Source organism: Geotrypetes seraphini, chromosome 13 (assembly GCF_902459505.1).
Source record: "Geotrypetes seraphini chromosome 13, aGeoSer1.1, whole genome shotgun sequence".
Lineage (NCBI taxonomy): Eukaryota > Metazoa > Chordata > Amphibia > Gymnophiona > Dermophiidae > Geotrypetes > Geotrypetes seraphini.
In genome coordinates this window covers 8,574,127-8,598,661 of record NC_047096.1, presented here as the reverse complement: position 1 = coordinate 8,598,661, position 24,535 = coordinate 8,574,127, and the positions used below count along the sequence as shown (strand labels likewise).

The following is a 24,535-nucleotide window of genomic DNA, read 5'->3' as shown; positions in this document are numbered from 1 at the left end:
CATATATATATATATATAGATGTATGTATAAAGCCGCTGTACGGGATATAAACATTTACAACTGGTTTATCCATTTCATACAGCATTCCAAGGCCACATAGCTAAGTCATTCTGCACATTTCAAAGGTTCAGAAAAGGCAAAAAAATATTCACAGACATGGTCGTGTTAACAATGATTATCAGCAAAAGCATTCCTATTTATCATCGACCTCAGGGGAATTAAATTCTTTCTGTATCACTAAGAGTGTACAACGCAGTCTCTCTCTGTACAAACAGGTGGGTATGTATCCAGGATATACCTCCATTAAATGGATGCTTTTTTTTTTTTTTTGTTAAAACAGTGCATAGAGCTGTATGCAGACTTGTGTGAAAATTAAAGGGTGCCTCCTTTCATGAAGCAGCATATTGGCATTTACTTTTCATATCACAAATGACAACCTACCAGTAGTGTAACCAAACGGCTAATTTTGGGTGGGTGTGAAACCTTCTCTCTCCACTCCCTACCCTTCTCTTCCACTCTTTACCCCACTGGTAATCCAAGCCTCTCTCCTCCCCCCCCACTCCCGTGCTGGAGATCCTGGTAGCTTTCAACCCTCTTCCCTCAGTACCCTTTAAAACTTAACTTCCAAACGTTGCCGGCAGCAAGCAGCGAGTCACCCAAGCTGCTTACACTGGCTCCCACGCTCTCCCTCCGACTCAACTTCCTGTTTCCACAAAGTTGGGGGGGCCACATCAGAGGGAAGGTTCTGGGGCTGGCAGGTGTGGTGTTGCTCGCTGCTGGTGGCCTCTGGAAGCAAGGTTTTAAAAGGTACATCAGAAAGGAGGGGGCACAGTTGAGAGACTTCGAAGCAGGATTGTTAGAGGTGGAATTAGGGCAGGGGGGCGTGAGATACCTGAAGTCTTCAGCTGTCGGGGCTTGGGAGATGCACTGCTGTCAGGTGGGCCCCTGCTTAGCCAGGCCCATCTGTGGCTATACCACTGGTGTGTACAGTTAAACAAACATACATTAACAGTTGCACATTTTCAATTTGGTGCTGTGCTGTACTTAGTGATAACACAACTAGAGAAGTGAGTGCATAAGAGTGTGTGTTTGTGTATTATACATGCACTTCTCCCTCCGTATCCGCTGTGATAGGGGATTAACAGAACCGCAAATACTGAAAAACCGCAAATAACTTTTTCAAATGTTATTCGCCATTTTCTATTAAAAATCATTGTGAATACGGTGAAACCGCGAACAACATGGTGGGAGACCTGGCCTGTTCCTGAAGGAGAGGCAAAACACGGTGAAGAAAGTGCCGGGAATCAGCGATTTTTCTCTGTAAACGCTTGGAATCAGCGATTTCTCTACGCAAGCTGATGTAATTTGGGGGATGCGCCAGCAAGCTAAAAACTGTGAATAATCGAAATCGCGAATGCTGAACCGTGAATACGGAGGGAGAAGTGTATGGTGAAGCCACAAATAACATGGTGGGAGACCTGGCCTGTTCCTGAAGGAGAGGCAAAACACGGTGAAGTGCTGGGAATCAGTGATTTCATTTTGCAAGCTGACGTAATTTGGGGGGAGGAGCCAGCAAGCTAAAAACCGTGAATAATCAAAACTGCGAATGCTGAAACCATCTATATGTCTATCTATCTATCTATCTATATCAGGGGTGTCCAATGTCGGTCCTCGAGGGCCGCAGTCCAGTCGGATTTTCAGGATTTCCCCAATGAATATACATGAGGTCTATTTGCATGCACTGCTTTCATTGTATGCTAATAGATCTCATGCATATTCATTGGGGAAATCCTGAAAACCCGACTGGATTGCGGCCCTCGAGGACCGACATTGGACACCCCTGATCTATATCTATATATATATACACACACACATACAAGTTTGCAATCTGGCTGTGGCTCCTGTAAAGCTTTAAAGTTCTAAATAATCTTCACAGTTGAGTTTCACCAGCTATAGTTAATTTTACACAGATCATCAAACAGGTTGCATCAATAGTTTTCTGGAAGGCAAATGTGTAATGGTTCTAGAGCAGGGGTGGGCAACGAGGGCCGCAATCCAGTCGGGTTATTAGGATTTCCCCCGATGAATATGCATGAGATCTATTTGCATGCACTGCTCCCCCCCCCCCCTTGTATGCAAATGGATCTCATGCATATTCATCGGGGGAAATCCTAAAAACCAGACTGGATTGCAGCCCTCATTGCCCACCCCTGATCTAGAGCGTTTGAACCCTGCCAGATGCAGCGCTGCTCAAACTATTCCCAAGCACTCAGCACCCCTCTGGTGCTCAGTCCAACTTTGGATAGCTCCCACTTTCAAAACAAAATGTACAGCTGCAGACTAAAGACAACCACATCTGGCCTCAAATCAGGATTGAGCAGCAGTTCAGCCATTTCAGTAATGAGGCTTCATTAGGTCAACATTATGACTAATGGAAAAGAGGGGGGGGGGGATGAAGAACCGTCTCTCAATTACAATCAATGTGAGCTGGGGAATTTGGGCTTTGTTTTAATGAATTGTTATGCAGTGCAGGAAGTAATTCTGCATGCTGAGACTGCAGTTCGCATAAACAGCTGGGTCTAAGCTTGTACAGCAGGGGTGTCAAAGTCCCTCCTCGAGGGCCGCAATCCAGTCGGGTTTTCAGGATTTCCCCAATAAATATGCGTGAGATCTATTTGCATGCACTGCTTTCGTTGTATGCTAATAGATCTCATGCATATTCATAGGGGAAATTCTGAACACCTGACTGGATTGCGGCCCTCACGGAGGGACTTTGACACCCCTGTTGTACAGGAAGAGGAAGTGACCTATTCTGCAGCTGTTCAATTCCTCCTGTACTGCCTATGTCTGCACAGAATTCCAGTGTCAGGTCAAAAGCGCGCGCAGACAATTGAGCGCAGCGCGGAGGCACGCGCCGCAGAAAATTACTGTTTTTAGGGCTCCGATGGGGGGGCGTGGGAGGGGAACCCCCACACTTTACTTAATAGAGATCGCGCCGCGTTGTGGGGGCGTTGTGGGGGGTTTGTAACCCCCCACATTTTACTGAAAACTTCACTTTTTCCCTGTTTTTAGGGAAAAAGTTACGTTTACAGTAAAATGGGGGGGGTTACAAACCCCCCACAACGCCCCCACAACGCGGCGCGATCTCTATTAAGTAAACTGGGGGTGCTCCCCAACAAAACCCCACGTCGGAGCCCCTAAAAACAGTAATTTTCTTCGGCGTGCGCCTCCGTCTTGCGCTCAGTTGTCGGCGCGCGCCTTTGTCTTTCGCAGTGTTGTCTATGAACCCAGAATTCCATGCGTTCTGAGAGGGTGAGGAATTCTGCACAGGAGTAAGTTACTTCTAACAAATAGAACAGATATCCCATCCACTAGCAAGCTAGTGATCATCACCATAGTTAACCTGCTGCACCCTCAAGAGCTTCCTTCACGATGAAGCCGTCATTCAGAAATAAAGGGGTAAATGTTCAGCCGACGACAATCAGCATAGTTGGGGGGCTGCCGTAGCTGTTGCAACTGGATATTTAATGCTGGGTCATGTCTGGGCCCTTTCAATGGATATCCGGGTTTGTGTGGCCGACTATCTCTTATTCCGTTCAGTACAAGATTCACCCCTTGACTGCCTAAGCAAAACCAGATAAAGTAAAGGTATGTGCTTTATGCCATCCAATGGGGCTTGTTAGTCTAGGTCAGAGGTAGGCAATTCCAGTCCTTGAGAGCCGGTGCCAGGTCAGGTTTTCAGGATATCCACAATGAATAGGTGTGAGATGGATTTGCGTGCACTGCCTCCTTGAGATGCAAATCGATCTCGTGCATATTTATTGAGACAGCTTCGAAATGGATAAGCTTAAAGTTACAGGTGCAGATCCAAGCACGGCACTTTACATATTTCCCCTTTTCCAGGTTGAAAATTATCTCACGTGGTTCTAACATTTCTTTTAGGTTGCTTACGAATGGTTAAAATCTTAATTTTGGGGGGTTTTTATGATGCCACTTTCATAAATACGTGGCTATTTGATGAGGTATTTCATCTTTTTAAAACACCACACAGGCTGAAAACCCCCAAAATATGAACATTGAGATTAGAGACTATTTTAAAAAACCCAAGATGGGGGGGGGGGGGAGGGAATAAATAAATCACACTGGCCATGGTCTTAGTGAAAGGTAACACCAACCTGAAGCCTGAAATACGGGGGGTTAGTTGTGTTTGACTTCACTGTGATGGCTTGCTCGTACAGATATTCTAGTCTAATCTTTTAAGAGGAATCTTTCTGTCTTGTAACTTCCCCCCCCCCAAAAAAAAACTAAAAAAACTAAAAAACCCAAAACCTCAACAAATGCCAGCCAGCCTGGAAGGTAGTAACATGCTGGACTGGGGAAGGAATTTTAGTAGGTTGAACGCATTCTCCGACCCGAGTAAAGAAGGCAAATCACCCGACTCCTTTGCTCTTAATCAATTTTGTTCTCAGCAAGTTAACATACTCTGAAGGGGACGAACTCTTATTTTCCAAAACTGCCCGTGATCCACCAAAAACATTAGTTAATATAGACCGAAACCAAATGAACAGGTAAGACTGATAGCAAAAAATGTTGCAAGAAACCTTGATTCTTGAAAGTAACTGTACAGTAAAGGGTGAAAGTCAATCAAAGCAAATTAGCTTCCCCCCCCCCCCTCCAATGACAGCTGTGGCATATGTGAGGCCACTCCCATTTTTGCATTCCTTGATCTGGCAAGAACGTGCCGATATCTCCCTATCATTATGTAAAGACATGCAACGTGCTACATAGCAAAAGCTCATCTGCCATTTTTGTGTTTGTGAATTACATGTTTATGGTACATGAAGAAAGAACTGACCCAGGCAGAAAACTTGGCACAAAATAAAAAAACAAAACAAAACAAGTCATGAGTCATGACAAAACACAGGCATTTAAATTATTTTGTTCGGGAAAAACTCCACAATACTATCCGAGAAGTGGCCTTACAGCAGTGCAATGTCAGAGGAGCAGCTAGATGGTTCCTTCAAAGGACGAAGAATCCTCGTGAATTTGTGGAAGACAAGAAGCAAATCCTAAAATGTCCTTCATGCCGGCCAGTCCGCCTTGCCATCAAATGAAATACACAACTTACGCACCTTCTCTATTTACATGTTTTGAAGAGTCAAAATGTTTCTGGAGAGTTATGCCTTCCATTAACCTCTGTAGTAACCGGATTAATAAACAATTCTTTGTACAAGTAAAGATGTCCCTCCACCCCCACCCATCAAACTTCTTTAATCATCGACATCTGTTGCTCCCGTCACTTTGCTTGCACTTGGGACCTTCCAAGGCCCAGGGGTTATAGGTGCTTTTCTCAACCCAGAGCTGTTGTCGGGCTTGGGTGGCGTTTCATCTTTGGTTCTGTCCACCGTCTCTGCAGCTCTCCCTTTGTTTGGCTCTTTCTTCTTGGCAGTCTTTTCCTTAGGTGTTGTCTTCTCCTCTGGCACAGTTTCAGACAATTTGCTGCCTTCCGGTGCTTTGGATTTGATTGGCCTTGGTTCCTCCATGTTGCTTTTCTTCGATGATTCATCTTCAATGGTTTTTATGATGCCCTCGTTGGCCTTTTTAGCAGCAAGTGGTTGTTCAAGTGGACGTTTACTTTTCCTCTCTGGAGACCTCTTTTCATTCTTTCCAGGCCTGTTAATTTTAGCGTGGTCTTTCCTTGAGCTTTCTTTCTCTTTTCTCTCTTTTACCTGTTCAGGATGTTCAGTCTTACCATAACTCGTCGTTCGACTTTGATATTTTACGTCTCGGTCCCTACCTTTGTCTTTACTTCCATCTGGTTTCAGAGGCTTTTTGGGGCTGACAGACCTGCCTCGAGTTCCCCTGGACTGATTTGGTGCATGAATTACTGGGTTGGCATCAGCTTCTGAATGCTTGTGAACAGCTTTTCTTGGACTCACAGATCTGTCTTTGTGTTCCTTAGATCTTCTTTTGCCGTCTCCTATTGCAGGGCTGAGGAAACGTTCATGGCGGTCTTTTGAACTTTTATCATCCAGCTTTTTTGGACTAACTGATCTGCCTCGTTTTGAGGCCTCTACTTTTTTCACTTCCAAATGATTCTTTCTCTCAACAGTCCTCGGGCTAACGGATCTCTCCCTTTTGGTAATCTTCTTCTGGACAGAAGTAGTACGTTTTGATTCACGCTGCTTTTCAGGTGGTCTCGAACCAGTCGAAGCATTTTTGTCTTTGTTCTCCGATTTCTCGGGGGCATTGCCCTTGGAGTTATCCTGTTTCTCCGGCAGCTGAGCTTTCTTTACAGCTTCGTCAGGTGTCGCTACATGAGAGCCGTCAGATGTGGAAGCAGACGGTAGCTGTGATGAAGATGGAGGCGGTTCATCATATATTACACTTGCAGACAAAGGGTTAAAAGTATCCAGATCACCTGAAAGTGAATAAAGACAGGGTGACTACAAAATAATTTTCTAGATCAAGAAGTTATAGCAATTGGAAGGCCAAAATATATAGACCAGTGGCTCTTAAAACTGTCCTGGGGGACCCCCCAGCCGGTTGGGTTTTCAAGATATCCCTAATGAATATGCATGAGGCAGCTTTGCATGCCTGTCATCTCTATGCATATTCATTAGGGCAGGGGTGCCCAATAGGTCGATCGTGATCGACCGGTAGCTCGCCAAGGCAAAGTGAGTCGATCACCCAAAACTCACTTTGCCTTGGTGATCTATCGGGCCGATCAGTCTTCCTCTCCCCGACGTCAATTCTGCCAATCGCTGCCTGGCTGTGCGGAACTTCCTCTCCGACGGCAGAATTGACGTCGGGGAGAGGAATGCTGGTCGGCCCGAAGCAGAGAGAGCATGAGGCGGCGTCGGGTTTGGGGCCTGTTATCCATTGGTGGCGGTTTGGCTCCTGTTCCCCGAAGGCAGCGGCAGTGGCTTGGGGAAGGAAAGAAGAGAAACAGAAAAAAAGAAAGGGAGCATGAAGAGAGAAAGAAAGAAAGGTCAGGGAGAAAGGAAGAAAAAGTTGGGGGAGGGAATGAGGTGTGGAGGAGAGGAAGCATACAGGCTGAAAGAAGGGAAGAAAGATTGGATGCACAGTCAGAAGAAGAAAGTGCAACCAGAGACTCATAAATCACCAGACAAGGTAGGAAAAATGATTTTATTTTAAATTTAGTGATCAAAATGTGTCTGAATTTATATCTGCTGTCTATATTTTACAATATGGTCCCCTTTTACTAAACCGCAATAGTGGTTTTTAGCGCAGGGAGCCTATGAGCTTTGAGAGCAGCGCTGGGCATTTAGCGCAGCTCCCTGCGCTAAAAACTGCTATCGTGGTTTAGTAAAAAGGGAGGGGGGTATTTGTCTATTTTTGTATGGTTGTTACTGAGGTGACAGTGCATAGAGTCATCTGCTTTGACCTCTTTGAAAAAACCCCGGAATAGGAATGATAATTAACAATTCTATGCGTACAGTGTGCGTTGTGTTTTTTAAAAAATTTTATTGTTGGTAGATCATTTTGACTTGGTCATTTTAAAAGTAGCTCGCAAGTCAAAAAAGTGTGGGCACCCCTGCATTAGGGATATCTTGAAAAGGTTTAAGAACACTGATGTCGACAACACAGGCTTTGCTGACTTTACCTGCCAACACAAACAGATGCACACAAGCTCTCTATCTATCTTCCACTGACTAGGCCACTGCCTAGGAATCAGAATATTTTCCCCTTTCTTAGGGGCATTTAAGGGCCAACCAGCCTCTGATTTCTGGAGTGAGCATTTTCACGCTCTTCCCCTTTCATTAAGTTTCAAGTTTAATACAAATTTGATACACCACCGTATCAATTTATTTCAAGGTGGTTATACATTTTAAAATAGGGTAAAACAATTAATACAAATTAACATAACTTTAACAAAAAAAACATACTCGACAAAACTATAACATACTAGACTAGACAAACGGGTAAGAGCGGGAAGAAAGGGTAGAATTACAATGGTTAAAGAAAAGTAAGATATAAAGGTGCATTTGCAACCTTCTTTTGAGAAATTCAAGCAAACTTAAAAACCTTTTTTTGTGATGCATCCGATTAACTTTTTACCTCCAAACCGTTGCAATGAACGTGAGGGATGGCGTCAGAATTTGCAAGATGCAGAATTTTTCCTTTTTCTTTCCTGTCCCTTTTGAAAAATTGAAATTTCCTTTCATCTATTTTTTTCCTACTAGTTTTTTGTAACCGAATTTGGCACTGAAACAGGCCTAAAATTTGTATTTTGTCTTGTTTCCAAGTTTTGGCTAAAAATGGTGGTGCATTGTAGGCTGAAAGTGAATCTTACTATTGTGTTCCCTTCAACCTCTTCCCCCTAAAATAACAGGAGCAGGCTCCATTCCCTCCCCACAGAGGTAGCCCCCAATCCCTCTCCCCAAGTTCTATCTTACGTCCCTGGTAGTGTAGTGACATAGTCGAGGTAGGAGCCATTCCTGCCCATGCTATCTCTACTCTCAAAATGGTTGCTGCGACTTCCAGCGACAATCTAATGAGGCTGGAGATTGCTGATCATTTCAGCCCCAACCCCAAAATGGCTGCTATGACCTCAAGGGAAGATCTTGCACATTGAGGTTGCAGCAGTCATTTGGACAGTGGAGATGACATGGGCAGGAGCTCCTGACTAGAGAATGACATGGGGACAAAATTTTTCACATCCCCGTGGGAATTCATTTTCCCATCCTGCAAGCTCTGTCCTCATCTGCACAAGCCTCGAACACTTTAAAAGCACAAGTAGCAACATTCTAGAGTTCAAATTGTGATGTCATAATGCCTCATTCCACCAATGCCTAAGCTCCGTCCTCATCTGCACAAGCCTCAAACACTTTAAAACCATAAGTAGCAACATTCTAGAGCTCAGATTGTGATGTCATAATCTGGCATGCATGCAGACCCTCTCTGTGGCATGCAGTGATCGGCCTGCTGTCTTATGATCTGGTGCTGCCTGGTCACCTCACCTTATCCTTCAGCCTGGGGCACATTTGGGTCTTGCAGATCTGCAAGTGAAGTGTTCTGTGATCCAATATGGCCACAAACTCTCAGGCGAGAGTGTGGCACAGTGGTCAACGCTACAACCTCAGCACCCTGATGTTGTGGGTTCAAACCCACGCTGCTCCCTGTGACCCTGGGCAAGTCTCTTAATCCCCCCATTGCCCCAGGTAAATTAAACAGATTGTGAACCCACCAGGACAGACGGGGGAAAACGCTCGAGCACCTTAATAAATTAATGTAAACTGTTCTGCGGAGAACGGTATAGAAAATTGAATATATAAATAAGATATTCTCTAAACAGGAACCCATTCAAATCATTAACGTCTCCCTTCATCCATTGCTCCCACCCTCTTTGTCTATGGTCTTGGTACTAAGTTTTGAAGCGGGCATTGCTAAAAGTTGGATTCAACCCCAGCTCCGGGATGATCAAAATCAAATCAAAAGGAAATGAAAGACGGCAAAATGTTGATTAGGTTAATTTATCTTTAAAAGCATTTTTTTTTTTGGCTAAAATTAAAAAACAAACAAAACCAGAAAAATAGAAAAAAGTGAATCACAAGACATGCAGATTTACCAAGTTTCAAAGGAAAGACCAAGAAAAGCAATGGAAAGCCCTTAATGTTGCTCAGCTTTCGGGTAGGAGCAGAAACCGGAAGGAGCCGCACCTAAGGGAGGAAGAGAAAAAGCCCTAGAACTACATTATAAAACAAAAAAAATTTTTAAAAAATAAAAAAAAAATAATAAAAAAAAAAAATCACAAAGCACAGTCAGCAAAAAGACCCCACCAGAAACCATGGAAGCGAAACAAGATAGATAGGAACAGCTTGTAATATGCAGTAGGTCCAGAAAAGACAGGGGGCTCACAGCAGGTCCCACCACCACAGTTTTCTCTGAATGGGGACAAACCTGCACATGTCAACCACGACCCTACTGAAAAAGCCTCACACTCTTAATTGGGATCAACACAGTTTTAACAGAGTAACTGCCAGGACGAGGCCTCCCCAGACAGATAAAAAGTGTCGAGGAAATGTTTGTGAACCATTTAGATAAGCAATGCAGGCATTCAGATATTCTTAGAGATACAGATTATCAGCATATCAGTTAATAAATGGTCATATCTCAGATTAGCTTAAGTAATTACTATTCTCTTCGGGACCGGCAGAGGCGATATTCTCAATATTAGTTCAAAGACGCTTTTCACCATATATCTTCATTAGTTCAATTTTGTTAGGCATATATTTTTATCATGTTTCATTTTATCGTTTTTAATAAAGAATCTTCATGAATTTAGCAAAATATTTTCTCACTTATTCAGCCAACATTATTTGACCACATTTAGCACCAAAAAAAAATAAAAATTCAGCACTTATCTGAAATCATATCATTGGGAGGGGGTGGGGGGCTGTCAACACCCTCCCCCCCAGATGTGATTTCAGATAATAGTAATTACTCTGACAGTCCTAGAGACAACAGTAATTACTTAAGCTGCTCTGAGATATGACCATTTATTAATTGATATGTGAACCATTTAGGAAATATTTTAGCAGAGCTTGTTAATCCTAACACGAGAGAAAGGTAAGACCACTAAATAACCCAGACAAAAAGAATGTATTTCTTTAACACAATTAATTGACTTTTCAGCAAATAAATCTGTATAGCTGAATATGGACACCCTGTCCTATATATAGATCAAAAAGGTTTTGAAGTTTATCTTCTCTATAGATGTTAGCCTCCATGATCAAGAGGACCTAAGGAAAAGAAGACCTGATGCCTTACTGGACTGTTACTTATCATCTGGCACTTAAATCTTTTTCTCTGGGTTTGTGACACCTACGGTTGTGGTAAAAGCTGATAGCGTAGCTGGTTGTGAGAAAGGTTTGGACAAATTCCTGGAGGAAAAGTCCATAGTCTTATTAAGACACGGGGGAAGCCTCTGCTTGCTCTGGATCGGAAGCATGAAATGTTGCTACTCCGTGGGTTTTGGCCAGGTACTAGGGACCTGGATTGGCCAACGTGAGAACGGGCTATTGGGCTTGATGGACCGTTGGTTTGACCCAGTAAGCTATTCTTATGTTCTTATAATGCACACTGGTAATAACAACCCAAATTATAGCTACAGGATGCTGGGGTTCCACATTAGGAACCACTGTCTAGGAAAAAGATCTAGGTTTCATCATAGAAATGTTGAACATTTCTGTTCAGTGTGTGGCAGCAGCCAGAAAGGCAAACAGGACGTTGGAAATTATTAGGAAAAGCCACCTTTTTGATATAGCTTTCAATCCTTAACCCTCCAACCCAGCCAGCTGATTGACCGTTCCCCTTGACTGAATCCATGACATCTTATTTGTCTGTCTTGCCTGTTTAGATTGTAAGCTCTTTCAAGCAGGGACTGTTTTCTTACTCTTTGTGACTCTGCAGCGCTGTGTGCGTCTGGTAGAGCTTTAGAAATAATAATAATAATTATTATTAGTAGTAGTAGTAATTTATTCTTCCTGGGATCTACCGTATTTCCCCATATATAGGCTGTGGCCTATACATGGGTTTTACAAACCTGTGTATGGGACGTGGCCTAGTTATATGAGGTGGCCTACATAAAAAATTTTAATCATCCCCCCACCCCCTGGTACCATTTTCGGAGCCCCCTGGATGGCGAATCTCCAGCGGTGCAGGGCAGCCGTGATCTTTTTGGCATTCGGCCTGCCCCCACACCGTTTGCTGAGTGACTAACGTCACTTCTCACGAGTCCCGCGAGAGCTGATGTCAGCCATTCAGTGGGCGGTGCGGGGGAAGGCCAGATGCCAAAGAGATCGCGGCTGCCCTGCAGCCCTGGAGATTAGCTGGTCGCCGTCCAGGGGGCTCCGAAAAAGGTACTGGGGGTGGGGGTGGGTGGGAGATAAGTCGCAGCTAATACCATGGGGCAGCTTATCTTCTGTTTTTTTAAACATAGGCCGCCCTTTTCTGCAGCTTTTACATGGGTGCAGCCTCTGCAGAGGGGCAGCCTATATGCGGAGAAATACGGTACTTCCACGTAGATTTTTCCACTGAGCTGTATCTCGGATACAACTCCTGTAGTCCAGCTCTTGGAGTGAGGTGTCTTTCTCCTGGTCTGGTCAGATTGAGGGCCAAGTTACAGCTCCACTCCTTGACCACAGGCAGAGGGGTAGATAAAACCTCGGTCACACCAGACACAACTCAATAGCTGAAGGACACAAGATCTAAGGGCTGAGCCCTAAACACAACACACTGCTCCCATCAAAGAATCTTATATACTGCCACCGCCACACGCTCTCTGGGGGTCTCCGACTTCTATAATGGCGGGCAGTAATAATGGAGCCATCTCAGGAAGGGGGGGGGGGGGCAGGCTGTTACCAGCATATTGGACTAGTGAGGATTCTGTAAGGATTGTTATACAGATAACCCACAAAACTTTGGAAACGTCCTCTGGATAGATCAGTTTTTTGGGTCACAACTGCCGTTGTGTAGCAGAAACCAAACATTATGTTCCAAAGAAAGAACCCCACCCTATCCACCTATAGTCGCGGAGCTATCACGGTCTGGAGCTGCTCTGCCAGATCAGATCATTGCGTGGAACCATAAATTCTGCTTTTATATCGGAAAATTCCAGAGGAGAACGCCAAACCTCCATCCACAAGCGGAAGCTATGCCAAAAGTAATTCAACGCAGAAAAAACAATGACCCTAAAGATTCAAGTAAATCAAGTCCCACAAGAGATTTAGATTGGCCAAATTAACGTTCCGGCCTAAGATCTATTGAACTGTCGTGTCAAAATCAGAAGCAAGCAAGTTCGCACAAGAAAACCCTCAACCGTTAAGAGCTTCAACAATTTTTCACGGAGGAATAAGGCAAACTCCTTCAGGGCGATGTGACAGACTGAACAGCAGCTAGAATAAATGTTTAAAAATAAGTTACGGCCACCAGTTACAGGAGGATATTTATGGCTGAATCTTTTGGCACAATAAATAGGCAGAAAATTCTCTTTTTTTTTTTTTTTTGTCTGAGTTATTCATTCGGTGGTGGAATCCCCTCCCCTCCTTTACTCTCTTATTAAAGTTTAGCATGTTTTCAGTATAAATTGTGGTGAAACGCAGACCATCCTAAAGAATTTTGGAAACCGCCGTGACGCCAGGCGGTATATTAAGTTTTAATAAATTCACAAACTTCTCCCTCGGGACCGACTTGCTGCTGTAGCACTTTCCGATCCGACTGAGAAGCATTCACAAACTTCAACACTTGCACTATGAGCCCAGAACGTCTCGCGTTATCACAGAACAGTTTATCACCAAACCAATGACATCACACAGTTTCTAGCGCCAGTTGTGATGGATTTTCTTACGCGGTCCCTTCCATGGCCAATAGTCTCTTCCTCCTATCGGTTCTGGTGAGGTGAGGAGGGAGTCTGGGGGTCTGATGGTACAGTTTTACTAACACTGTCTTAGAGATTATGAAAAAATTGTAAATTTGTAGTTGAGACCTTTTTATTTCACACATCTGATGCGGTGCCCTGCCACGTGCCACAAACTTATCGATAGTTTGGCGGCCAGGAGCAATCTAAGTGGGCTGAAAATAGGGCCCAAATTTATGAGCTCAGCTTTTCCATCAGGCCCCGGCTGTTTTAACGTGTTACTATGGATAAAATCTGGCCCTTCTAACAACTCAAAAATATGTTGATAGGTAGAGTTGTGCGTCTGTCACCTGCCTGTGTATACAGCACACTTTGAATAGTACAATTTACGGGCCAGGTATTTCTTTGGAAAGAAAATTCCCCCAGACAACACAAGGTCAACCGCAGCCTTTTTATATATGAAATACATCGTTGATGCATTTCATAGTCTGCTTGTTTTTAAAAGCTATCCTTCTTCCCTCCTCCTCTCTGCAAAAAAAAATTTAAAAAAACATATATATACAGTGGTACCTCGGATTGCGAGTAACCCGGTTTGCGAGTGTTTTGCAAGAGGAGCAAAACACTCAGCAAACTTTTGACTAGCAAACCGAGCACTGTCCCGATCAACGAGCACTTACAGGGGATTCCTCTTCCATCTTGCCGGCCAGCCTTTTACATCGGGTGCCTTCCGCAGGTTGGAGGACCTCTGTCTGGGCCTGCGCGGCCGGGTGCTGTCCCTCCTGTGCGTTGCGTGTGACGCGCACAGCGTCAATCATCGGCGTTGTGCGTGTCGTGCGCGGCGTGCGGGGGGGGGGGGGGCGGCGCTCGGCTGCGTGGGCTCGGGTGGGGGCTCTCCAGCATGCAAGGGGCATCCCACGTAGAGGGCTGGCCGGCGGATGGAGGAGGCATCCCTCTGAAGGCACTGCGAGGTTCTCCTGCGGCTGGCATCCCCCCCGAAGCGGCACTGTCGGGTTCTTCTTCTGATGACGGACGGAGGAAGCAGACGAGGAGACAGTGCTGCAGCACCCGGTCCCGACAGGTACAGACCCCAGGTTCTGGAACCAATCGTTGCTGTTGCCACTTTGTTTTGATAAACGAGCATTTTGGATTACGAGCATGCTCCTGGAACGGATTATGCTCGTAATCCAAGGTACCACTGTATATATATCTTATTTTCACGTCAAATGGGCACAAAAGCACAGCAGCAGGCACCAGTGTCCTCATTGCCAACTTCAATGGCTACAGGAAGAGACTACTGTACAAAGGGCAACCTCCCAATTTGGTTATGTGAAAACGGAAGCATTGCAACACCTTCCAGTATCATTAGCTATATAATCTGTTCCAAACATTTTTCAGCTGGTGACTCCTCATGTACTGAAATGGAAAAATATTACAATGAAATCATCCCACCCACCCAGCCCATTCTTGCTCCCTCCAACCCCCTTCTCCCTCATTCATGTTCACTTGCATTACTCTAGGTCATTGTTGTCGCCTTACCATAATCTGGAATTGAGCCTGTCCCGGGTCTCAGCAGGAGGAGAACTTTGGTGCCTCCAGCTTGAATCAACTCAATGGCCCGAGTGTGAGTGATCCCTTGAGTGGGCTCACCGTTGATTTCCACGATCTGGTCACCAACCTGACAAAACAAAATAGAACCTTTTTAGAAGTATTTTATTATTTTCCTGCGGGTACAGAGTCACACAAACTTATTTTGCCTTGTCTGCGTTCTACTGCCCAGGTCCGTTAGCGACACCATCTCAGACCCCTCTGCCCCCCACTAGCAAGATTATGCCGATATGCACCAGGGCCAAAGGGCTTAGCAGACGAATAACAGTCTTCTCATACATGGTGCAAGATGGCAGCTGCAAAAGAGGCAGAAATAATGTGAACAGCCATATCAACTTAACTGTAGGTAGTGCTCTACTAGAGAAAGGAGAGAGAGAGAGAGAGAGAGAAAGGAGAGAGAGAAAGAGAGAGAGAGAAAGGAGAGAGAGAAAGGAGAGAGAAAGGAGAGAGAGAAAGAGAGAGAGAGAGAAAGGAGAGAGAGAGAGAGAGAGAGAAAGGAGAGAGAAAGAGAGAGAGAGAGAGAAAGGAGAGAGAAAGAGAGAGAGAGAGAGAAAGGAGAGAGAAAGAGAGAGAGAGAAAGGAGAGAGAAAGAGAGAGAGAGAGAGAAAGGAGAGAGAAAGAGAGAGAGAGAAAGGAGAGAGAAAGAGAGAGAGAGAGAGAAAGGAGAGAGAAAGAGAGAGAGAGAAAGGAGAGAGAAAGAGAGAGAGAGAAAGGAGAAAGAGAGAGAGAGAAAGGAGAGAGAAAGAGAGAGAGAGAAAGGAGAGAGAAAGAGAGAGAGAGAGAGAGAGAGAGAGAGAAAGAGAGAGAGAGAAAGAGAGAGAGAGAGAAAGAGAGAGAGAGAGAGAGAGAGAGAGAGAAAGAGAGAGAAAGAAAGAAAGAGAGAGAGAGAGACCTGTACAGGTGATAGGTGAAGAGCCTTCCCTGAAAAATCCCCTAACATATTAGGCCATAAACACAACTAAAGGCCTAAGATGGCTGAGAATGCTCTAACTAAAACTGTCAAGCCTTTGCACAATCTATGCTTGCTGAAATCAGCAAGCTAAGCGAAACTTATGCTCAAAATGAGCGAGTGAAACGAAACTTATTCTTTTACATGGCAACTGGTGTCACATCTGCAGTAATGCCAGGAAAGTGGATCTAAGAAGGATGAGAACATGTCTTGATCAAGAATATAAAAGTACATTATTTTGCAAGAATACCTTGTGACAAACAGGCTTTTACTGGCCGATGGCTTGAAATTGCTGACATGATAATTAAAACGGCATATGTGGGAAAAGATAGATTTTCTGGTAAACAGGACATGCGTATGGTATGACACAGATATTATGAACCAATTAATAAACTGATAAATGTAATGACGTTTGTAAGTGACCAATAAAAACGAACAATATGATATGTGCCAACGTGGCCTCAAGCTGTCAAGAATTGTATAAGAGACAGCCTTTGTGATTATGAAAACAGGACAGACATCCAGGTATACTCAAGCGCTTGAGGCATACTGTCTGTCAGCTCCATATGCTGTAAAGATTTGTTCTTGTAACCTGTTATTGATTGTTAATGAAATAAATATATATAAATTATAACAGCATATTGAGTTTCCATGAAGCCAGTGGTATTGAAAGGCTGTAAACAGGCGCTTTTCAATATATAAATCCAAATAATTACAGAACAGGATATTAAATACGGAGCGTGCAAAGGGGGGGGGGAGGGAAAAACTCCTGTGCCCCAATCGAGGGATAGGAAGCCTCCAGCCCTTGTAGACAGCTATTCACTCAGCAGAGGCAGCCTTTGGGGACTTGAAGAAACAAGAGACTTGACGCAGGGCCTAATTTGAATAACGCGTTGAAGAGAGGATGAAAAGCAGGGCCTTGCGTGACAATTCAACGGTAGGATCGGCCCCGCCACTGGCGTTTTCTGGATACCCTTAAAGCATTCGCACAAAATGGAATCTAAATAAAATGTAGTTTGCACATTAAAAACTTTGTATTTACATACCGTCTACATTTAATAAAATTAGGGGGGGGGGAGCATTTCATTTTGTAACGCATCTCATCCCTTCCCTGGGACAGGTTGAATCCAGTGTGCATTTTTCTTTCTAAAGCCTCTGAACTTTGAGTGGTGCCTGTCGGACAATCGCCGAGTGTCAGGTTCCCGAGATTTGCAATGGCTAGAAACTCGCTCTATTCCTCTATCTGTAAATTTGCACACACCACACACAGAAAACTCATGGCTAAAACAAGCTATACCTTACACACAATTCAGCGTGGGTCACTCTTGTTGGTTCACTCTCTCCCTCCCCGATTCAGCACTTAGTCTCTGGTTTGAGTAAGGGCAATTTAAAGAGATTGCAGCTTATTCAGAATACGGCTGCCAAATTAATTTTTGGCAAGAGAAGATGTGATCGTGTCGCTCCATTGCTGAGGGCGTTACACTGGCTTCCGGTGTATTGGAGAGTCCAGTTCAAGTGTGCTAGCGTGGTATTTAAAAGTCTATATGGGAATTTTTTTTCCCCCCCATTACTTACACTTGTCTTCAATTCGCCAATACCCCTTCTCTACTAGAGGAATACATAAATTTAAATTAGCATTTCCGTCTATTAAGATTATTCGAACTTTAGGAAGGCTCTCCCACTCTCTGGCATATGCCTTGGTAAAACTCTGGAACGACCTTCCTCCAGAAATTAGATCCCTTTCCTCTTTGACTTGTTTCAGAAAAATTTTGAAGACGTTGATTTTTATTGTTCTGTAGTGTCCAGCATAAACAAGTGAGGCCTGTATGTCCAGTTGATCCATCTGTATGTCCAGGTTATTCATTTCAACGTTATTTGTTCATGAAATTTTTAACTGATGAATAATGGATTGTAACAGTTGTAACTCCTGTTTAATTATTTTTTTATCCTACCCTTTTGGGCTAATTTTGTGAACCGGATCGAGTCCCCTTCAGGGAAAGACCCGGTGTATAAAACTAAGGATTGGATTGGCTTGTGCTCCATTTATCTTCAAGTTCAAGTTTCAAGTTTATTTAAAATATTTGATATAATCGCAGTATCCAAATCCAATGCGATTTACAAAATTAAAAATAGAAAAAAAAATAAAAAATTTCCAACAAACAGGACATTAATGACAATTATGACGTAAAAACACTGATGAAGAGGAGGGGGGGGAGAAAAAAATGGATTAAATACAATTCGAAAATAAATAAAAAGGAAGGGTAAGGAAACAAAAGGTTGGGGAACGGCACCCACTTAATTTCTACTTAACTGTGTTCCTTGTCCAGATAAATTCCAGGGAATGAGATAATGTGATTATGAAAAGGGTCGGTTAAAGGCGTCCTTAAACAACCAGCTTTTTAGTAGGCCTTTAAATTTAGTAGGTAATTTTTCTTCTCTTATATTGAGAGGAAGTGAGTTCCAAATTTGGGGAGCTGTAACAGAAAAGATCGAATCCCTCCTTGAATAAATAATTTTTAGTGAGGGAGTTAACAGCAGGGCTATCTGCTGGCACCCGCCTAACCCCCGGTAAGCTCCGACCCCAACTGACTGGTAACCAATGGGTCTGCGGGGACCAATGGACTGGAAGAGACCCGCATGACCGGAAGAGACCCGAGTTGACCAGTAGTGATTGGAAGAGACCAGAGAGAGAGAGAGAGAGACCAGTCGGCAGTCTCTGAACCGCTCAGCAACACTTATGTTTCCTTTGAGAATCCATGAATGTTATGACATTTGGACCACTTTATGTATTATTTATTTAATTTCTTTTCTACTCCGTTGAACCCAAAGAGCTCAGAACAAGTTACAGGTTAAACATACAATAGTGACCCTTGGAACATGGAAATGGCTCCTGGCTGGTTTGTACAGGTCTTAACCACTGATATTCACGGCCTCTTAACTAGTTAGTGCCACTGACCATCACCACTGACCACTAAACTCAAAGCTGGCTATTTTGTAGGCAGTCCGGTGCACAGTTGGTGCTTATAGTTGTCAATATACAGCACTTAACTGTCCAAGTATAGTGGTCAAACTGGATGGCATAAAAGTCGGTCCTATCTTTATGTGATGTCGCTTAGGTGGTTAAGTGATGAATATCACACTTAATTGCATAAGTAATTAAACTATGGAATTCCTTGCCAGATAATGCGATAAAAGCAGTTAGCTTAGCAGGATTTAAAAAAAAAAAAGGTTCGGATAACTTCCTAAAACAACTAAAGATGGACTTGGCGAAATCTACTGTTTATTCCTAGGATAAGCAGTGGGATCTTGCCAGGTACTTGCAACCTGGGTTGGCCAATATTGGAAACCAATTACTGGATTTGATGGACCTTCAGTCAGTCCCAGTATGGCAACTCTTTTATGTAAGAGACAGCTGGCTGCATAAACCCAGAGAGTTCATCTTTTCCATGAAGGCCGTTGAGTCGGCTCATTGTTTGCGTACACAGCTGTTCTCAGGACAGAACAATTTCATTGATCTCCAAGTGATAAGCAGCATCTTCCAAGCCCAACTTACATGAATTCGCCCATCCTTGACAGCCGGCCCATCTTCAGCAAGCCTCAGTATGAACAACCCCATGTTGTACTCCTTTCCGCCTCGCAGGCTGAACCCAAAGCCCCGGGGGCCCCTCTCCAACTCCACCGGATAGCAGCCGAGGCTCTAAGAGGAGGAAAATCCAAACAGAATTAAGACCAATTAACAAGTTTTCATGCAATGTCAATACCCTGTGCAAAATATTGCTTCTTAAAACATGTCTCTCACATTTTTTTTTACATTCCAGGCCCTCTCTCTTAACAAGACATTTTTGGGGTAAGTTTAAATTTTGGCAATATCATTACATCATGGCCCCGGGGGGGGGGAGGAACAGGTGGAAGGATGTTTAAGCCAACTCCATCCTCCCTATTGCACAAGTTCTCAATATCAGGAAAAAGGGTCAAAAGGGGACCCCCATGGCCTCGTAGCATAGGACTTTCACTTAGATCCCAGCCAAGAAAAGGCCGAGAGTGATGTATCATTTTAGTCCAGCTGAAGAGAAACCAAAGTATTTGAACAGCACGTGAAGAAGGTGTAGCGGAGGCTGACTTCTATGAATCACTTGGGGGAAGGAATAGGATTACTTTTGTGTCAGGACGTGGAGCCCCAGCACATAAATGTCTTAGTGCATCAGGGCCCCCAGGACTCTGAGTCAAAACATGCTATAAATGAATTATAAGGATTTGGGGATACTCTTAACATCACTGGCCCACAGCAGATTGTTGAATTAATTTTCGATTACCGTACATACTCGAATATAAGTTGATCCGAATTTAAGTCGAGACCCCCTTTTCCCCCCGAAAAAGAAGGAAAAATGGTTGTCTTGAATATGTCGGGTGGCTTAATATTCAAGTGCCCTGCCCTGTCAGGCTCGGCACCCAGCCCCCTTCCCTCCCTCCCCTGTCAGGCTCTGTACCCTTTCCCCCCCCCTCCCTGCCCTATCCTCATATTCTTAGGGCCCTTACTCCAACCGAGAATTTGCAGGAGCCAGTAAGGAAGCCGCTCCTGCTCGTGCCGCTCAGTGGCCGAAGAAACTCATTCTGCGGCAGCCGGTTAGCACAGGAGCTCGGATCGGCAGAGGAGGAATGAGGATAGGGCAGGGAGGGGGGACAGGGTGTTGGCTCGAATATAAACCGGGACCCACATTTTTGGGCCAATTTTTTGGCCCCAAAATCCCGGTTTATATTTGAGTATATATGGTACCTATATTTTATTTTATGTCTCAGGTGTGGATGTGGGGGGAGGGGAAGCAGCGTGTGGATGTGGGGGGAGGGGAAGCGGCGTGTGGATGAGGGGGGAGGGAAAGCGGCGTGTGGATGAGGGGGGAGGGAAAGCGGCGTGTGGATGCGGGGGGGAGGGGAAGCGGCGTGTGGATGCGGGGGGGGAGGGGAAGCGGCGTGTGGATGCGGGGGGGAGGGGAAGCGGCGTGTGGATGCGGGGGGGAGGGGAAGCGGCGTGTGGATGCGGGGGGGGAGGGGAAGCGGTGTGGATGCGGGGGGGAGGGGAAGTGGCGTGTGGATGCGGGGGGGAGGGGAAGCGGCGTGTGGATGCGGGGGGGAGGGGAAGCGGCGTGTGGATGCGGGGGGGGGAGGGGAAGCGGCGTGTGGATGCGGGGGGGGGGGGGGAAGCGGCGTGTGGATGCGGGGGGGAGGGGAAGCGGCATGTGGATGCGGAGGGGGAGGGGAAGCGGCGTGTGGATGCGGGGGGGGGAGGGGAAGCGGCATGTGGATGCGGGGGGGAGGGGAAGCGGCGTGTGGATGCGGGGGGGAGGGGAAGCGGCATGTGGATGCGGAGGGGGAGGGGAAGCGGCGTGTGGATGCGGGGGGGGGGGGGGGGAAGCGGCGTGTGGATGCGGGGGGGAGGGGAAGCGGCGTGTGGATGCAGGGGGAGGGGAAGCGGCGTGTGGATGCGGGGGGGAGTGAGGGAGGGCCGCCTCTCACCCTTGTTACGCCATTGCCTCAGGACACAGATTCCCCTAATCTAATCCTGCACATGCATCGTTTCTTCTCTTGCCATGTTACGGCTCTAGTGCACAGGGGTGTGGAATCATTTCATTCCAGCACAATACACAGATAAATACGGACAGTCCAGAACCTGAAGGCCTGCTAAGAAAATCTCACCTTCCCAACCCCTCCCTCTGGCAGTACTCAGTACCTGTGAGTGCCGACTCCCTGTGGCTAAGCCCAGACCAGCCTCGGCCTGCAGCAGGTGCTTCTGGTCAGACCAGGAGAGCCCTTTCCCGCTCTCTATCTCTTGCAGACTTCTGCAGGGAGGAGAAAGAAACAGGGGTATCATTTTATAGACACTTAGAGAAGGTGGGGGGCTAGAAGTCTTTCTGCGTTTAGCCCTAGGAGTTAAACATTTCTTATTTCAGACCCAAAGGGGCTCTGAATTTCTTTGTCTCCACAGGTGACAGAGAACAAACACCCTTATCAACCCCCTAAGCCACCTGTGCTCTGTGGTAAAACTTACTTATTTTAAACTAGCATATTGTTGCAAAGAAGAGAAGTTTTATTTTAAAATTTGATATTCCACTTATTGAATTTCTAAGCGGAATACAAGTAAATTTACATTAGGAAGTAAAATCTAGGGGACACTAACGATATGACATACTGATACACAAGGGAAGAACTACATAGCCGATAGAAAAGAGACACAATCGGAGGCTGTTTTGATCCCAGTGGGCCATCCCTACTGATGAACCGTCCAGGGTGGATGATAAAAACAGCTCCCTACACAACCTTGTTTGCTAAGGAACTAAATTGATCCCCACAGCACAACGACACGATTGCCAAACACCATTTGATTACGTGGGGTTAAGTAACCGAAGTGCTTTCCATTAAAATATTTTCCCTTCATTAAGCCCACAGACATTAATCCCCTGAGAAGATGAACCTGAGGAATTCCTATGCGCGCTCTCTCTCTCTCTGCTACAGAAAATGAGTTAACTCTGAAAACAGGACGGGAACAAAATCTCACCTCTCGAGAGTCCCCTGGTTGAGCTGTACTTGTCCCATGGCTCGGTGCTGGGAGGCTGGACTTTGTCTGGCCGAGTTGTTCCCAGAAGAAGGTACTCGGTGCTCTGAGAAAAGCAGAAACCAAAACTCAGTATGAAGTGACAAACAACTGAAGAGACAACAGTAATCAGACATTAAGAGGTTAAAAGGCACAAGGTAACTGGCAGGCTGAGCATTTTTAAAACATAGGAAGTCTTTGAGGCTGCAATTGGAACTCGCGGCAGCCATTTTGATGACGGCTCTGCACAGGGCAGGAGCGTAGGACGATTGATCCTGAGCCACGTCGCCACTAGACCATCAGGTAAGGTCTGGGGAAGGTCCGGGACACAGAAGGGAATCAGGGGTTGGCCCTGAAAGTTGTCCGCGATATTTCAATATTCGTGGGCCAGCTCTGCCTCTAACCCCCGCGAATACTGAAGGTCTCCTGTATTCTTTCAGCTCTGGCTCTGGACCGAGTATGTTGCCGGAATGGAAAAGTGGTAAGAGAAGCTCTCCCACATTTTCAGAGAAATGCACCACCTTCCCCTTCCAATTTGGGGACAGCAACCTGGTTGGTCCAACTCAGCAATCCAACGTGAGAAAGAGAAGCATGCACCAAGGTACCCTATATTACAAAAATTTAACTATTACACTTATGTATTTGTATTCCACTTATACAAAACATTTCTAAACGGATCGCAGCACTGAAATGCGCTTTCACAGTTCCAAACGGCAACTGGAAATAGAAACTCATTAATACAACCTCGATATAATTAATCTTGGCAAAAAAAAATCAAAACATTTTACATATGCTTTTTATTTCCCTCTTTTGTAACAAAATATCATAAATATCTTATTATATGCATTTTGTACTATGTACTTTTCTGATATCTGGATGGTTCGTCTGAACCTCTTTGTTCACTTGTTCATCATTTTTTTTGTTCTTTATGTAACTCTGTTTTGGTTACTAAAACTCAATAAATATATTAGAAATCAAAACATCCCCCTTCTTCCTCACTAAATTCTCCAACTGAAAAGACCAACAACCAGGCTTCTCATCCACAGCATAAAAATCAACTGTGCATATGAGCCAACTTTCCGAAATGACTGCGGGTGCTAAACCCAATGAAAATCACCACTCAAAGGGTAACACGCAAAGAGTTTGCTCAATATTGGGGGGAAGGGAGAGGGGAAATGAGCCTAGTTTAACCTAACTCACCTCTTCTCCAAACTAGAGAGTTGCACGGGGACAGAAATCCCACCCATCCCCACCAGGATCCTCTCCGTCCCCACCTGTCCCTGTCAGGATCCTCTCCGTCCCCACCCGTCCCCGTCAGGATCCTCTCCATCCCTACCTGTCCCCATCAGGATCCTCTCCATCCCCACCTGTCCCTATCAGGATCCTCTCCATCCCCACCTGTCCCTATCAGGATCCTCTCCGTCCCCACCCGTCCCCGTCAGGATCCTCTCCATCCCCACCCATCCCCGCCAGGATCCTCTCCGTCCCCACTCATCCCCGCAAGGAATTACCTCCATCCCCGCCTGTCTCCATAAAAAGCAGCAATTACTTCTGACAGGATCATCAATTCCACAGTTTCTTTTGCTGTTTTCCTTGTGGAATCTCTTTGGTGGAACCCTTTTTTTGTTTTCTGTTCAGGTAATTAACTTATAAACCCCCTCTTTTACTAAGGCTGACGTGTCCATTATATTATATGGACGAACCCTGCTTCCAAAGCCTTCCATCCCTGTGGGAGTCCCGTGGGCCAGAGGGGGGTCCCTGTGGGAGTCCCGTGGGTTAGGGGGTGATTCCCGCGGGACCTGCGGGATTCCCGCGATCCCCGTTCCTGTGCAGACCTCTACTCCAAACATGGCAACCTCCAGTTTTAAATTAACCCTTGTTGACCCAAGACTAGACAACTTTCACTCATCATCTTACCCCGTCACTAACCTCAATTTTTTGTTGATTGGTTTTATGCGTTTGTAAAACTGTATTATTCTAATTTGTTAAAAATTACCGTTCCTTGAGGTTTTC

At 45.2% G+C, this 24,535-nt stretch overlaps 1 protein-coding gene across 3 annotated transcripts in view; it reads right to left on the bottom strand.

Annotated features, from left to right (window-relative positions):
• Positions 1-4,786: 4,786 nt before the first annotated feature.
• MAGI3 (membrane associated guanylate kinase, WW and PDZ domain containing 3) overlaps positions 4,787-24,535 on the bottom strand; it is a 230,520-nt gene continuing 210,771 nt past the window's right edge. For 2 of the 3 annotated variants that reach the window (XM_033918273.1, XM_033918274.1), the window contains 5 exons: positions 22,487-22,589; positions 21,662-21,770; positions 19,490-19,633; positions 14,919-15,057; positions 4,787-6,422 (listed from right to left, as the gene is read on the bottom strand). In XM_033918273.1, coding sequence (XP_033774164.1) covers positions 5,272-6,422; positions 14,919-15,057; positions 19,490-19,633; positions 21,662-21,770; positions 22,487-22,589 — 1,646 coding nt within the window. In that variant the 3' untranslated portion in view covers positions 4,787-5,271. Of the gene's footprint in view, positions 6,423-9,593; positions 9,685-14,918; positions 15,058-19,489; positions 19,634-21,661; positions 21,771-22,486; positions 22,590-24,535 lie in introns of all 3 variants that reach the window. The other variant, XM_033918275.1, reaches the window with a different exon arrangement.